The 12,785-nt window shown below is 42.2% G+C and overlaps 2 protein-coding genes across 7 annotated transcripts in view; both read right to left on the reverse strand.

Annotated features, from left to right (window-relative positions):
• Positions 1–82: 82 nt before the first annotated feature.
• Positions 83–4,228, reverse strand: bhlhe40 (basic helix-loop-helix family, member e40). Its single transcript, XM_061219654.1, has 5 exons — positions 3,745–4,228; positions 3,544–3,607; positions 3,131–3,238; positions 2,533–2,656; positions 83–2,221 (listed from the first exon to the last, which is right to left on the reverse strand). Exons 1-5 carry the CDS (start codon positions 3,819–3,821, stop codon positions 1,371–1,373), a joined length of 1,224 nt encoding a protein of 407 aa, XP_061075638.1. The 5' UTR covers positions 3,822–4,228; the 3' UTR covers positions 83–1,370.
• A 4,892-nt stretch (positions 4,229–9,120) lies between these two features.
• Positions 9,121–12,785, reverse strand: part of itpr1b (inositol 1,4,5-trisphosphate receptor, type 1b) — a 108,992-nt gene continuing 105,327 nt past the window's right edge. For all 6 annotated transcript variants that reach the window (XM_061220787.1, XM_061220788.1, XM_061220786.1 and 3 more), the window contains one exon: positions 9,121–10,544. In XM_061220787.1, the coding sequence (XP_061076771.1) occupies positions 10,458–10,544 (87 nt within the window). In that variant the 3' untranslated portion in view covers positions 9,121–10,457. The remainder of the gene's footprint in view (positions 10,545–12,785) is intronic.

The raw sequence follows: 12,785 nt of genomic DNA on the forward strand, positions 1-12,785 counted from the left end.
GTTGTGCGGTGTAAGGTTACTTTGCTGTATAAGGTTACTTTGCACCTAAACATGTTCACTCACAGCCATGAATCAACAAAACTTTTTCCACAGGAAAAAATATTTTATTAATACACTTAAGTAATTTATATCAACATTTACTTTATAGACAAAATATTTACATCAAGCAACCTTCTGGTAGGTTCCAAAATGAAAACCCCAAGTACCTCTTCCGATACAAAACTAATATTCTGTTTAAAACATTACATTCACGTTTCTCTTTCCACTTCGGACTCCAGAATATACTCAAATACAGTTAAACATCTGTTATCAGTTTGTCAGCTTTAACAGGTAAAGGCAACATAGAACAGGCTTAACTTGACCAGAAATGAATACGGAGAGTGAGGTAAACCAGCTTTAGCATGGTGCTATGTACATGTTATCTTGGCATACAACGAATGGCTGTCTCAAACTCCCTCTAAATAGAATGGGTAATGCAGACTTTGTAGGTCACGTATCAAAAATAGAGATGTACAAGTAGTATAAAGAAAATAATTACAACAGGTTCCATTACCATTTTCTCACAAGAACACAATCTACTTGACGAATGGTAGTGGAGTCAAAACGCAACACTAAAATGCATGTGTGATCGTGTGTCACCCCAAGGTGCACACCGGGTCTAAAGATGGCAAACTTACAAACTTAAAATATGTTTTTGTGGGATGGGGGAGCTTGGTGTGATGGGAAAGGATGGGAATGTGTCATTTGGGATGGTTGTGGTCAACCCAATCTGACACACAGCAAACGCTGGGAAAGTGTCACTGGTTATTTGGTGTGAACTGGTCAAAAGGGACAGTCTGGTTCCAGCAGCTACAGGTGCAGGAGGCACAGAGCTTCCCATCACTGCTCTACAGCATCTTCAGAGGCAGCATCTACTGGGTATTCTGTCTTTTTCTCATTACATTCAACCAAGGTGTGTGTGTGCAAAGGGCAGGTCCTGATCACTGGGGGGCAGTCTGTGAGTCACATTCAGAGGATTTACACTGACATTCAGCACAGGAGCAGCGGAGACATCTCCCACTCTCAACCACAGCACATTTTACTGTCCTCACATCCACCGTCTTCACAGTGTGTTGCAGTGCAACGCAGCAACTCTCTCTCTCAGTCCTCCAAGCCTTCTCCCACTCAGGTGCTGGGGTGGGGGCAGGATATGAGGGGGGGGGGGGTCTCATAGGGGAAGGTATGGGTCCTGGGGGGGTTTGGCTTGCTGGGTGGTGAAGGGTGGGGGCTACCGCTGCTACTGTTTGAGGGAGGGGCTGCTCCCATTCTCCTCTTCTCTTCTGCCTTCTCAACAGCGCCCACTTTCAAAGTGCGGGGCTACTGAAATGTCCTCAGTCTTTGGTTTCCAAGTTCAAGGGGGGGACCTGCTTTAAAGCCTGCAGCAGGGCAGGCGAGTCCATGGGGGTCTGGCAGGGGGGTATGGGGGACCCCACTCTGGGGGACACGGCGAGGGACGAGGGGTGCTTCTCCGGAGACATGCCCGCGGCGGACGTGCCCATTCCGGGGTATAAGACGGGCAGGCCCCCGGGGTACCAGCACTTCTCCAGCATGGGCAGGTAGGCCGCAGCGGCGGGGGGGATGAGGTAGAAGGGCATGCAGAGGGGGGGCTGGTGGGGGGAGAAGCCCATGTACCCGGCGCCCATCATCTCTCCTCCCGACAGGGACTCGTCCTCGGAGGACTCGACTCTCTGGCGCTTGGCTCGCGGCTCCTCATCCTCTTGCTTGATGCCTTCGGCCCCCCTCTCGGAAAGCGCGTAGCCGAAGCCGCCCTCCTTGGCGTAGAGGCCCTGCCGGGGGGCCTTGGAGTGGCGTTTCTCCAGCTCCCCGCCGTAGCCGCTGTCTGTGTCGGTGTCGCTGCCGCTCTGCTCCCCGCCCTGGGGGAAGGTCCTCTGGATGACGGGCACGCAGTTCTTCCCGTGGAGCTCCGCACCCTTGGGCAGGGCTCCGGCAGGCTTCTCCTTGCGCTCCGGCACTTTGTGGGGGGGCTCTTCTGCGTAGGGGCCGGGCGCCCCCTGCAGCAGGTCCGTCGCCACCTTGTGCAGGTGACTGATCATGTGGGAGGGCGACAGGTCTCTCCCGCTGTCCTGGTTGGCCAAGAACTGGAGAACCTCCTTGGCACACATGTGGAACCCTGAGCGGAACACCTCCTCGCTGGTGCTGGGGCAGGGAGGGGGCGGCTCGCCTGACAGAAGCAAAACAGCACTTTAAAAAAAGTAAAAGGCTGAACAAAACTGCCTCCAGTTAACAGATTTTCAAGAAAAGCATTTAATATTTTAATCAATACTTGACATTTGAACTGTGTTGAATGATGGATGTTTGGTTTGGAAGAAAAGAACATTGTTGCACAATGTAATAAAAAAAATACTCTCGTGATCCTTTCAAATGCATCCACTATAACATTTTATTTACATAGATTAACAATGGGAGCATGTCGGGAATGGGCATGCAGTTGCAGGTGAATAAAGCAGCTAAAGAGCTGGGCGTTTCACTCACTGATTTGCATGCCGCTCTGCAATGCCATGATTTTCTGCTGCTGTTGTTCCAGGAGGCTGGTCAGCGCTTTCACGTGTTTGAGGGTAAGCTCTAACACCACCGCTTTCTCCAAATGTCCCAGCGTCTAAAACAGGAAGATCTCCGATAAGCACGTAGGTCTCTTATGTAACCATCACAGCGAGCGGAGGACAAACGCGATAGAGGCGGGGGCGCAGCTCAGCCACACAAAAGCAAACTGCTATTCAAATACTTTCCCACCAAATAATTTATTACCTAACACAATTCTTCACACAATCAATTAATTAACGTTTTAAAATATTGGTATTGGCAAAAATTGCAATGTCTATTTGAGGGCAGCGGTGCAATGGTATATAGCATAACACGAATATATGAATTTGTGAGTTAATAAATGTGCAGCAACAGATGTTGAAAAACATGTCTACATTTATCAGCAATATCACTAAAATTCACTTCGAGTGGTGCACGCACTTGCTGAAAATATTAAGATAAGGCTACCCTACGTGAACAACCAGATGGCGCTTTAGATCTGTTTTTTTTTCTTCTTTTTCTTGCGAATATGAGTTGATTCCAAACTTACTGTAAGTTTAAGGTGCTCCGGCAGTAAATCCTTCAGTTGAGCAATGCACTCGTTTATTCGGTCACGTCTTTTCTTCTCAATTAACCGGTGGGGTAACTTGTACGTTTCCTGCAGGGTCAATGCAACAGGTAAGGTTGATATAAACAAAAACTTTTATTAAAATGGACTATATTAATACACTAGGGTGATAACTTATGTTTAATGTCCACCCAGTTGTCTTCCGTTCAAACAACAAATATTTCAGTTTAATAAATTTAAACTTGATTTACTGAGGGTGATATTCACAGCAATTGTACAGCTATACACATTGTCCCAATGCCACGAAATAAAGTAACAGGGTAATAATAATAATAATAATAATAATAATAATAATAATAATAGTAGTAAGAAGAAGAAGAAGATAAGTTCCGTACCTTACTGTCTTCCCCGCGTTTCATGCCCCGTCTAGGTTTATACACGTACATCGGGAAATCCATTCTGTACACAGGAGAAAATGATAATGAGAAACAGTCACAGTTCTGTTCGTATTCACTTTATCTTAACAATGTTATGGGTGCAGTAGTGGAGAAGCAGAGGCGCACATTTTGATAACACATTTATTCCTTTTGACTTACCCTTGCATGTCAGCGATCTCCAGCGACGTGTGCTTTGCCATACAAGGTGGTGGCTGCGCACTTGTAATCCTTTCCATTTAGTTTCTTTGTAAAACCCCAAAATACACAATAGAATCTACTTTATTTTCTCCACTTATTCTACCGTATACAAAACAATATTCTATAGTTTTGCCAATAATGTCCTTGGAATAATTTTGTTCCCACCGTAGGTCTGTCTGTTTATTTAAATAAATCGTTTGTATGTTTGCTTTACTGTTATTTCCCCGATGTTGTTTTTCTGGAATAGTTCAATAACAGACGATGTTGCCACACTGCCATCCAAACGTGGTCGGCAGTCGTCCTGAAGCTGCAGTCCTGGTTAAGTGTATGAGTGTGGGTGGATTGCGCTACGTGTTAAATAAACCCTGTGACTACAGACACGTCTCTCGCTCAGAAACTGACCTACCTCCGTCACATGAGCCTCACGTGTTGGACAGCGCTTTCAGTTCAACTGAGAGACCAGCCCATTTTCTCTCGGTAAGGAGAATCCGCACGAGAACGTTCCTCCTAGTCACTGCAGCCGCCCAGTCCCGTGTAACACCATGCTTTACCCCGACTAGCCTATTAGTAGGCTAGAACAACCCGGAGCGAAACGTGCACGTCGACCGTGTTTACTATAGAACGTGGGACAGACTTTCTCTAAACATAAAAGAGGCGTCCCTCTCCTTCGCCAAACGTTTTTTATAACTCGCATTTGACGCAGATATTCGGGTAAATTTCAGTAGATTTTAAATGCGTCAAATAAATAAATAAATAAATAAATAAATAAATAAACACATTAGATTTTTGAATGAGGGTTTCGGAATTCTTGAGACTACTTGTCATTTGAATAATCTGTTTGCTAAAATTAACAATCCTACCCCATAACCCAAACACTCAATTATATTTTAATGTAAACTGAAAATGAGTTCCACAACTTCATGAAAATTAACATTATTATACAGTGCTATTATGCAGTGGGCTCCAGAATTATAGGCACTCTTGATAACTATCCTTGGAAAATACTGTCAACTACAAAATAATACAGTTATTGCCATTTATTTTCATGTAGATAGTCGTGTGCTTTCTTAATGATATTCTTTTCATATATATATTCATATATTCTTTTAATTAAAAAAAAAACATTTCCCCCAAAACAGGTTTCAGAACTGTTGGCACCCCCTGGTGTAATACTTTATGCAACCACTTTTCCTATAATGTGATTTAATTATTCACTTAACAATTCCTGTGTGAATTCTGATGGATACGTATATGTTTGAGTCATTCTCCAACTAGAAAATCCACCTACGACCAAGTCTCAGCCTCCAAGCAGAGACAACCAGAATTTCTGCCAAAATGTACTGGTACTTTGTTGAATTAATTATGACATTGATCTTAAATAGTGCGCCTGGACCACTGGTACCAAAACAACCCCAAAACATCAATGTCCCACTGCCATATTTGACTTCAGGTATGAGGTGCTTCTCCTTGCATGCATTCCTCTTTTGCCACCAAACATGTTGATTGGGTGTATGGCCAAAAAGTTCAGTTTTGGTCCAGAGCCATACTGCTAACCATACAGTATAGCACTCTCTTCCAGTCATAATTCCAAACTCCATGCGCTTGCTTTTGTTTTGTGTTCAGTAAGGGCTTTATTTGTGCCACTCTTCCAAAGTTGGTACTGTATGGAGCTGGTGTTTTATGGCTCTCTTTGACACTTAGTAACCCCAAGATGCAACCAATCTCTATAATTCATAAACCATGAAGCTTGGGTTCTTTATGGCCTCCCTCACCATTTTCCTTACTGTCCGTGGGGACAATGTGCACTTACGTAGCCTATTCCTGGCAAGTTTGCAACCAATCTATTTTATTTCTAATTTAACTCTGTTTAATTTTATATGAAATAAGTGTTCGGGTGACAATAATTTTGACACGTTGGTGTGGTTTAAAAAAAAAAAAAAAAAGAGAGAGAGAGAGAGAGAGAGAGAGAGAGAGAGAGAGAGAGAGAGAGAGAGAGAGAGAGAGAGAGAGTGTGTGTGTGTGTGTGTGTGTGTGTGTGTAAACGTATTGAAATAATATTCGAATTAGTTTTAAACAATTTGTTGCCTGCCAGTTTATCAACGCATTTAAAACGACGGCATATGTTTGCGTTGTTTGTAAATATACAACGACGCTTGACACGATGCTGGAACATTTGCTTATCCGCGTGCACCTGTTGGGCAATGTGTCTCTTCTCGGCTCGGTCTGTCTGCTGCAACAGTCACGTTGATCTCCTCATGGCTGAGAACGGAGGACTGGATCCCAGCTCCTGACGTCAGCCACTCATTACAACTGAAATCGCCGAACGTTCAGACCTCAATGCTGGCTCAGGGTGTGCACAAACGCATGGCCACCACTTGCAATTAACGTGAGCCTGTTGGATTTGTATTAGAATCGCAAGCGGAAACTCTAGCAACGCAAGCTTCAGGGGAACTGAAGCCCCGATTTCGCGACAAGCATAAAGACAGAACCTGTCTAGTGAAAGTGGTTCGCTAACCGTTTGGTATAGACATAAAAGCAGCACAGGAAAGTCCTTGGGATCTGATGATGAAGAGCAAGTCGATGGAATGGTTATATTAATAGGCAAGAAAAAAAGCGAGTTAAAATTTTATTGTCTTCGATCAAAACTACAAAGCGCTTTAGTATTAAATATATGTAAGGCATGCAAGAAGGTACCCCTGCTGCACTTATGAATAAATATGCCCACGCACTGAAAATCCGTATTCAATGTGTAAAACACGGGAATCAGAATCTTGTTCTGGAGGGAAACCACAGACACTAGCCACCGTGGCCCGACTGGATTAAGGTCTAATATTAAGTGCACAACTCTGATCGTATATTGGTTACGGGACACTATGGTTCCATAGTGTAGTAGTCATCACATCTGCTTTACAAGGTCCTGGGTTCAATCCCCAGTAGAAGTACTTCTTTACTGTAACCTAATGTTTAGGGCACTAAATCTAAGAGTAAACAAGTTTGAATGCTATTTATCATATAATATGGTTAGCAACTGGTTCTGAAAATCTACTGTCTTAGCTTTATTAAAGCTGTGATTAGTCACTACGGTTTTAGTGAGTCTTATTATCTGTTATGGAATCATTCCACAATAAGCAGCATGCTAATCCGAGTCTTCTTGCTGCTGAAAAGAGTAATGATTTTATTTGACCTTTTTATCGTCAACGTCCACGGTACTACCACTTTAGGATGCCTGTTGCATACCTTATTCCAAGGTTTTCTATTATTTTCTTATACTTTTAGGTTAAACTTTTATTGTACAAGAAAACAAAACAACTGCTGAATGTTAAAAAGAAGGGTGATTATTATTTTCCAAAAGGAAAGAAAGAAAGAACTTTAAAGATTTTAAATAGCAGTTATGTCAGAATAGCACAGAACAGGATTGATGGAAGGGGCCTCTGTGGGGGGGGGGATGCACAAACTGCCTGCCATTTGAAATGTTTTCCCAATCAAATGGGAGAAATGTGAAAAGTGAAAGACACCGTAGATGGACATGGATAGCACGTCAGAGCCCCTGATTCATGTGCCAGTTAAACCAAAACTTGTTTATGCAAGTTATGCACATAAACTGTGCTCAGGACTGTTCAGGATGGGGAAGGTTAACATTTCAGTTTCAGGCTCAGTTTGACAGAAGTTCCCAGAACATATTTCTTCACCAGGGATGTAAACACTCAAGCAGCCACAACCACGGACTCATGTCACAAACTTGTCACCTGCTTCATAGAAACAGTGGTAAAGCATTATCCTGTCGCAATAATATTAAATATTGGGAGCAATCTAATAAAAATGCTTCCTTGCAATTCAGTCAATCTGTCAAAAGTGTAACGTAGTCGCCAAACCAGACCCTGCCCTCCCTCCAGTAAAGAAGGCACTTGTACTGTATGGTGTAGCCTACAATTAGAGTGTTGCAGGTGTCACAGCAGTGTCAGACCACGCCAGGGGATTTCAGAGAGGATTGTGAAATAGACCCTTTTTCGTCTGACTTTCTCACTTCCTACCACCGGAATTAAAAGCATCAGCCTGTTGAGTCTTTGGGGCACAGTTCCCCCTGTATTGTATGCGGGGGGGGGGGGGGGTATCTTACCCAAAAGCAGTTTTGGAACACCCAGGTCATCTGCATGGCAGATAATTATTACAGTCCACCGTTAACCAAAACAAACCATTAGCAAAAGCTTTGATGGGTGAAACCTTTGATTGACTCAACCTGACTTCACACAGACCTGTAGAAATCAGGCAGGGTGAATGGCAGAATCATCTGCACAGGTTTTAAGACGGGGTTTAAGCCCCAGGGGACTCCAGACAGGTGCTAACCAGTTACACATGCGCTTGTGTGCTTTCAGGAGCCACGCTAGGACTGCCACAGAGGAAAGCCATTACCACAATGGCAGTCAAAAAAAGCCACACCAATTTATATATATATTCAAACCTACATCATATTGAGGACTTAATTTTTTCCTGAACAAAACAAGATTAATGTGGATACTAAATTTCAACTATAGCATAACAATAACAGCATGCCAGCATGGGTATTTGATGAGGGGCTGGAGGCTTATACTTGAAAAAACTGACTAAAGTCCCTCTGCAAACTGGAGCTATAATTGAATCCAAATAATTTGTTGCACAGACACATCATAAAAAAATATACCTTAATACAGTTTTGTACAATGCCACAATCATCTTCCAGGAAAGTCTTTGTTTTGTACTGCTAGTTGTTCATATCAAATCAGTTTAACTATCAGTTTAACTATGCAGAATTTTCTCAGTACTTTCAAACATGTTCAAATGCATTTTCTGTATGGGTTGTGTTTATGATTCTCTAAATGGGTTTAAAACACACACATGGGATGCAAGAGGGGCTTTTCCTTCCTCACCATACGATCTGTCTCGTCTTCCATAGTTCATCTGACAGATGGAATGCGTTCCATTCATTTTCTGAGCTCACAGGTGACATGAACAGAGGAGAAGAGGTTTTATTTCAATAGCATAGCTGTAAGCCTGCCATTCAAAACCACAGCCTTGAAATGCAGTGCTGTAAGTCAGAAACATAATGCATGTTTCCTTAAGGTTCCTCTACTTCATTTTAGAGCCATTATATTTCTCAGAGATGATGGCCCATTACTCCTCATTGATTTTCTTCACTAGTAAAATAAAGTTTGTGTGATAAAAAGTGGCTCTTGATATCATATGTGTCAGAGGACTTCTGTGAAATGTAGGTTTCTCTGTATCAGTCTGGCAATCATGTCTCAGTTTCTTGGCTTCCGTCAGCATTAGTAGGTACACGCCAATAAAAAAACCCATTGCAGCTTGTCAAGGTAAATGAGACTTGTACATTTTATTAAATAGCTTTGAATGAATTTTACAATTTCAACAGCATTCTGTCCTTTCATATTAGTACTCAATTTTTCAGTAACACTATTTCTTTCTGTAAATGGAGGTCTCTATACAAAGGAAACAACAGACAGACATGTACAAAAAGAAAAAAAAAAGTTTTTAGTCCACATAATTGAGAAAGCAATGTAGTTTTTTTTTTGAGTGATGTAAAAAAGACAATGTATTTTTCACAGGTAGAACTGTCAGTGCTCTCCTAACAACAAGTCTTAATACCAAAAACAGGAGCCAGGGACAGGTGTTATTCACAAAAAAGAGCATTATAATCCATAAACGCTGATAATGGAAACCTCACTGTAAGAGCCTGCACTTCAGAATGAACTAAAATCTATCACAGCCTCCCCAGCTTTAAATGAACATTATAAACCTACCCCTAAAGCAACTGTCCTAAAACATTCATGTCCAACAGTGGGTATGAATATAGATATCATAAAATACATTTATAATACAGAAATATAAATGGTGCAAACACTTGTGAGATGTGTTATTTTCAGAACACAGGAACCTATATGTTGCTTCCAGATAAATATACAATTCCTATTAAGCGCCCTGTGAATAACTTAAATATAAATTAAATATATACTTTGAATGAAATAAAATAAATAAAACTAAAAAGGCTCGTACATGCAATGCCAACTTGGTCCAACTGCTACCCTAAATGGAATTTCTTACATGAAATCTCTAACAACAGATTTCAGATTAGATTTTTTTTTCTCCCAAAACATTTTCTCTTTCAGAAAATGAATATGTTCCCTTTGAAGACACAATTTACAGATCACACACATTGACAATGGTTGCATATTAAAGTATTGATATTGCACGTAATACAAAAATAGGACGTTAAATACTGCTCGCTCTACGGGTGGTGAATACAAAAAGACGCTTTCGGCAGGCCTCTCCTCGGGCTCCGGGCTCTGTTGCATCCCTCTGAACGGCGCAGCTCTGCTGTGTTTCAAGTTCACCCAGTAAAGGCCATGTGATTGGAGTTTACTTTCCTTTTTATAGAAAACATTTGGCACCAATCCCAGCTGGACAGTGTGGGGGGGAAAGGGGTGTGGACAAAGGATGCCTCATATCTAGGCGCCTAAACTTTTATATGGCTAATTTTTGTATTTTTTTTAAAAAACACTTCTGCTTCTACTGGTACACTACGCACTGACACGCTCAGTAGTTGAAATGCCGGGACTCCTATGTGCAGTAGCAGCAGCTTCCTGTGGCCCCAGCTGGCCGGCGGCGGTGCAGGGTGTGGCCCCTCACGCAGGCTGCTGGGGGTTCACGTTCATGTGGGGCGGGTGGCCCAGGAGTCCGATGCGCTGCTTCTGTTTCCTCTGCTCGGTCATCTGGAAGGAGGCACAGCGCGGGAAGGGATTGAGGCACACAGCAAACACAGTGGTGTGTGCTGCCCCACGAACAAACACTAATCAAAAAAATTAGTGTGGAAATGTGGGGCATATGCCCCATTTCTGTTCTGCTGACAGAAGGGGGAGCAGGTTGAAATTTGGGAAATGCAGGGAGTGCAGGATGGTTAAAGTGATGGTAAATGACAGTAATTCCACTGCAGGACTAACTCAGGACATGGATTGCAGGTTCTGAGAGAGAAGTGTAGAAAAGCCATGCTGGAATAAAAGCCTGATAGGACTCCTGCAGATTCAGAAAGTGACCCTATTCTGGGACAAATAACTGCGCAGAATCAACCAAAAAATTAACGTAGGCATTAAAGAAAGCCATAATAAAATCATCACAATGGGTGGGGATGACACTGGAATAATATTTTTTCGGGACACATGCTCATTGAGCTAGTTATACATTAATTTAATTAACTGAAGTCCTTTGACAAGATCAAGAGGCATGTCAATGACCAAGCATGCCATTGGGTTTACATAATAAGCAACATCACTGTGTACAAAAAAGGGCTTTATCAAGCAGGAATTTGACCTTAGGCTCTGGGGTTCCCATGCTAATGGAAGCAGACAGAAGGTCACTCACAAACCCACAAGGATTTCTTAACTGGATTAAAAAGCATCAAACTGTTTAAAACAATAAATTGCAGGGTCATTGCTTGGTAGTATGCTATGTCTTAGTCATTCATGAAAAATCTTCTTTCGACCTATAACTCCAAATAAGAAGAACCATTAGCATACCTTCTGACACAGCTATAATGCAAGTTTCAAGTATGTTTTAAATATCTGTCTGTGCCAAGTAATTTCGGACTGAAACGTGCAGGTTAGCAAATCAGAATCCAACATCCAGACCAAATAAGCAATCTCTAATATCGCTGGATTGGGCAATAGCTTTAGGAGAAGATGGGTTTTTTGGGTTTTCTCGGAGAAGATAACGATATGGCCAACACCAAGGCCATATGGTGAACCAGCGAGGACCATTTACTGTAATGTTCCACAAGCTTGGTTGAATATCTGGTTTTGTTGGAGTAATCAGCATATCGTTTCCCCTTAAATGGCACCTCAAGTGGTCACATATAAGGCAACTAGTACCCCTTAGGTCCCCTAGCAAGGAATGGTACCACGTTTTGCATTAACACAACAAAGCACTGCAGAGATATTGTTTACTTCTTCTTGTTTGGCAAAAGTCACCTTTTTATTGTTTGACATAGCAATTTCAATGTACATGCCAAATCTCAGGGTGATCTGTTTAATAGTCTAGGAGGATATAGTCTAGGATGTGTTGTTCAAAAAATAAAAAATGGTTGAAAATATAATATGGAGAAAAATCATGGAGAAAAAAAAAAAGAATACAGGCCAAACAGTTCAAAGGTTATGGGTAAAAATCTAGCATCAAATTTGGGCTGTTGGTGGTGCTAGAGGGGTAGATGAACTGACCCCAAACTTGGTGACTGGATATCTTGGTCTGCCTTCTATCAATGTGCAAAATGTAAAAAAATAAATAACAATAAGCAGTTATATGGGTTGCCATAGACAACATTCCACTAATGATAGCAAAGAATTCTAATGATTACAATAGGTGCCTTCACACCGCGGGTGCTTGGTCCAATAGTAACAATAGTAATTTCAGACAGACATTCTGGTTTTTCCGTCTGGAATGTCTGTACATGTTGGGGAAAACCCTGACCCATGTGCTCACACAGTGGATGCTCCACTTAACTGGAATGAATGGGTTTGAAAATTAAAAACAGATATGGCACCAGCCCCAAGGATTTTGAGCCCCCCAAATGAGTTTACGCATTCTAAAAGTAAATGAGAGAAAAAGGTATTTTTTTCATTGCCACTTCCAGAGACCAGACACATCCTTTCAAGCCTTTCAGCATGAGTTTCCCTCTGTCTGGACCTAAAGTTCCTCTTTAACACTTCTCATTTTGCCACTGCCTCACCTCTACCCACACTTCCTCTACCTTGTTTCCAAAAATGGCTCTTCCGGTCAGACCAGAAGTCTTTCCATCTGTGCTTACATGCACATATTTTCATTCTGCTTAATTCACAGTAATCGTGTCTCGACAGCTGCCCCTGTCACAGTGTACCTTGGCCGCGTTGCTTGTAGCCATTTTGACGGAAAACCAGTAATGCCGCAGCTCTGGGAATTTTCTCCTATGCAGACACCAAGAGCTG

The sequence above is a fragment of the Conger conger genome, chromosome 14 (assembly GCF_963514075.1).
Source record: "Conger conger chromosome 14, fConCon1.1, whole genome shotgun sequence".
Classification (NCBI taxonomy): domain Eukaryota; kingdom Metazoa; phylum Chordata; class Actinopteri; order Anguilliformes; family Congridae; genus Conger; species Conger conger.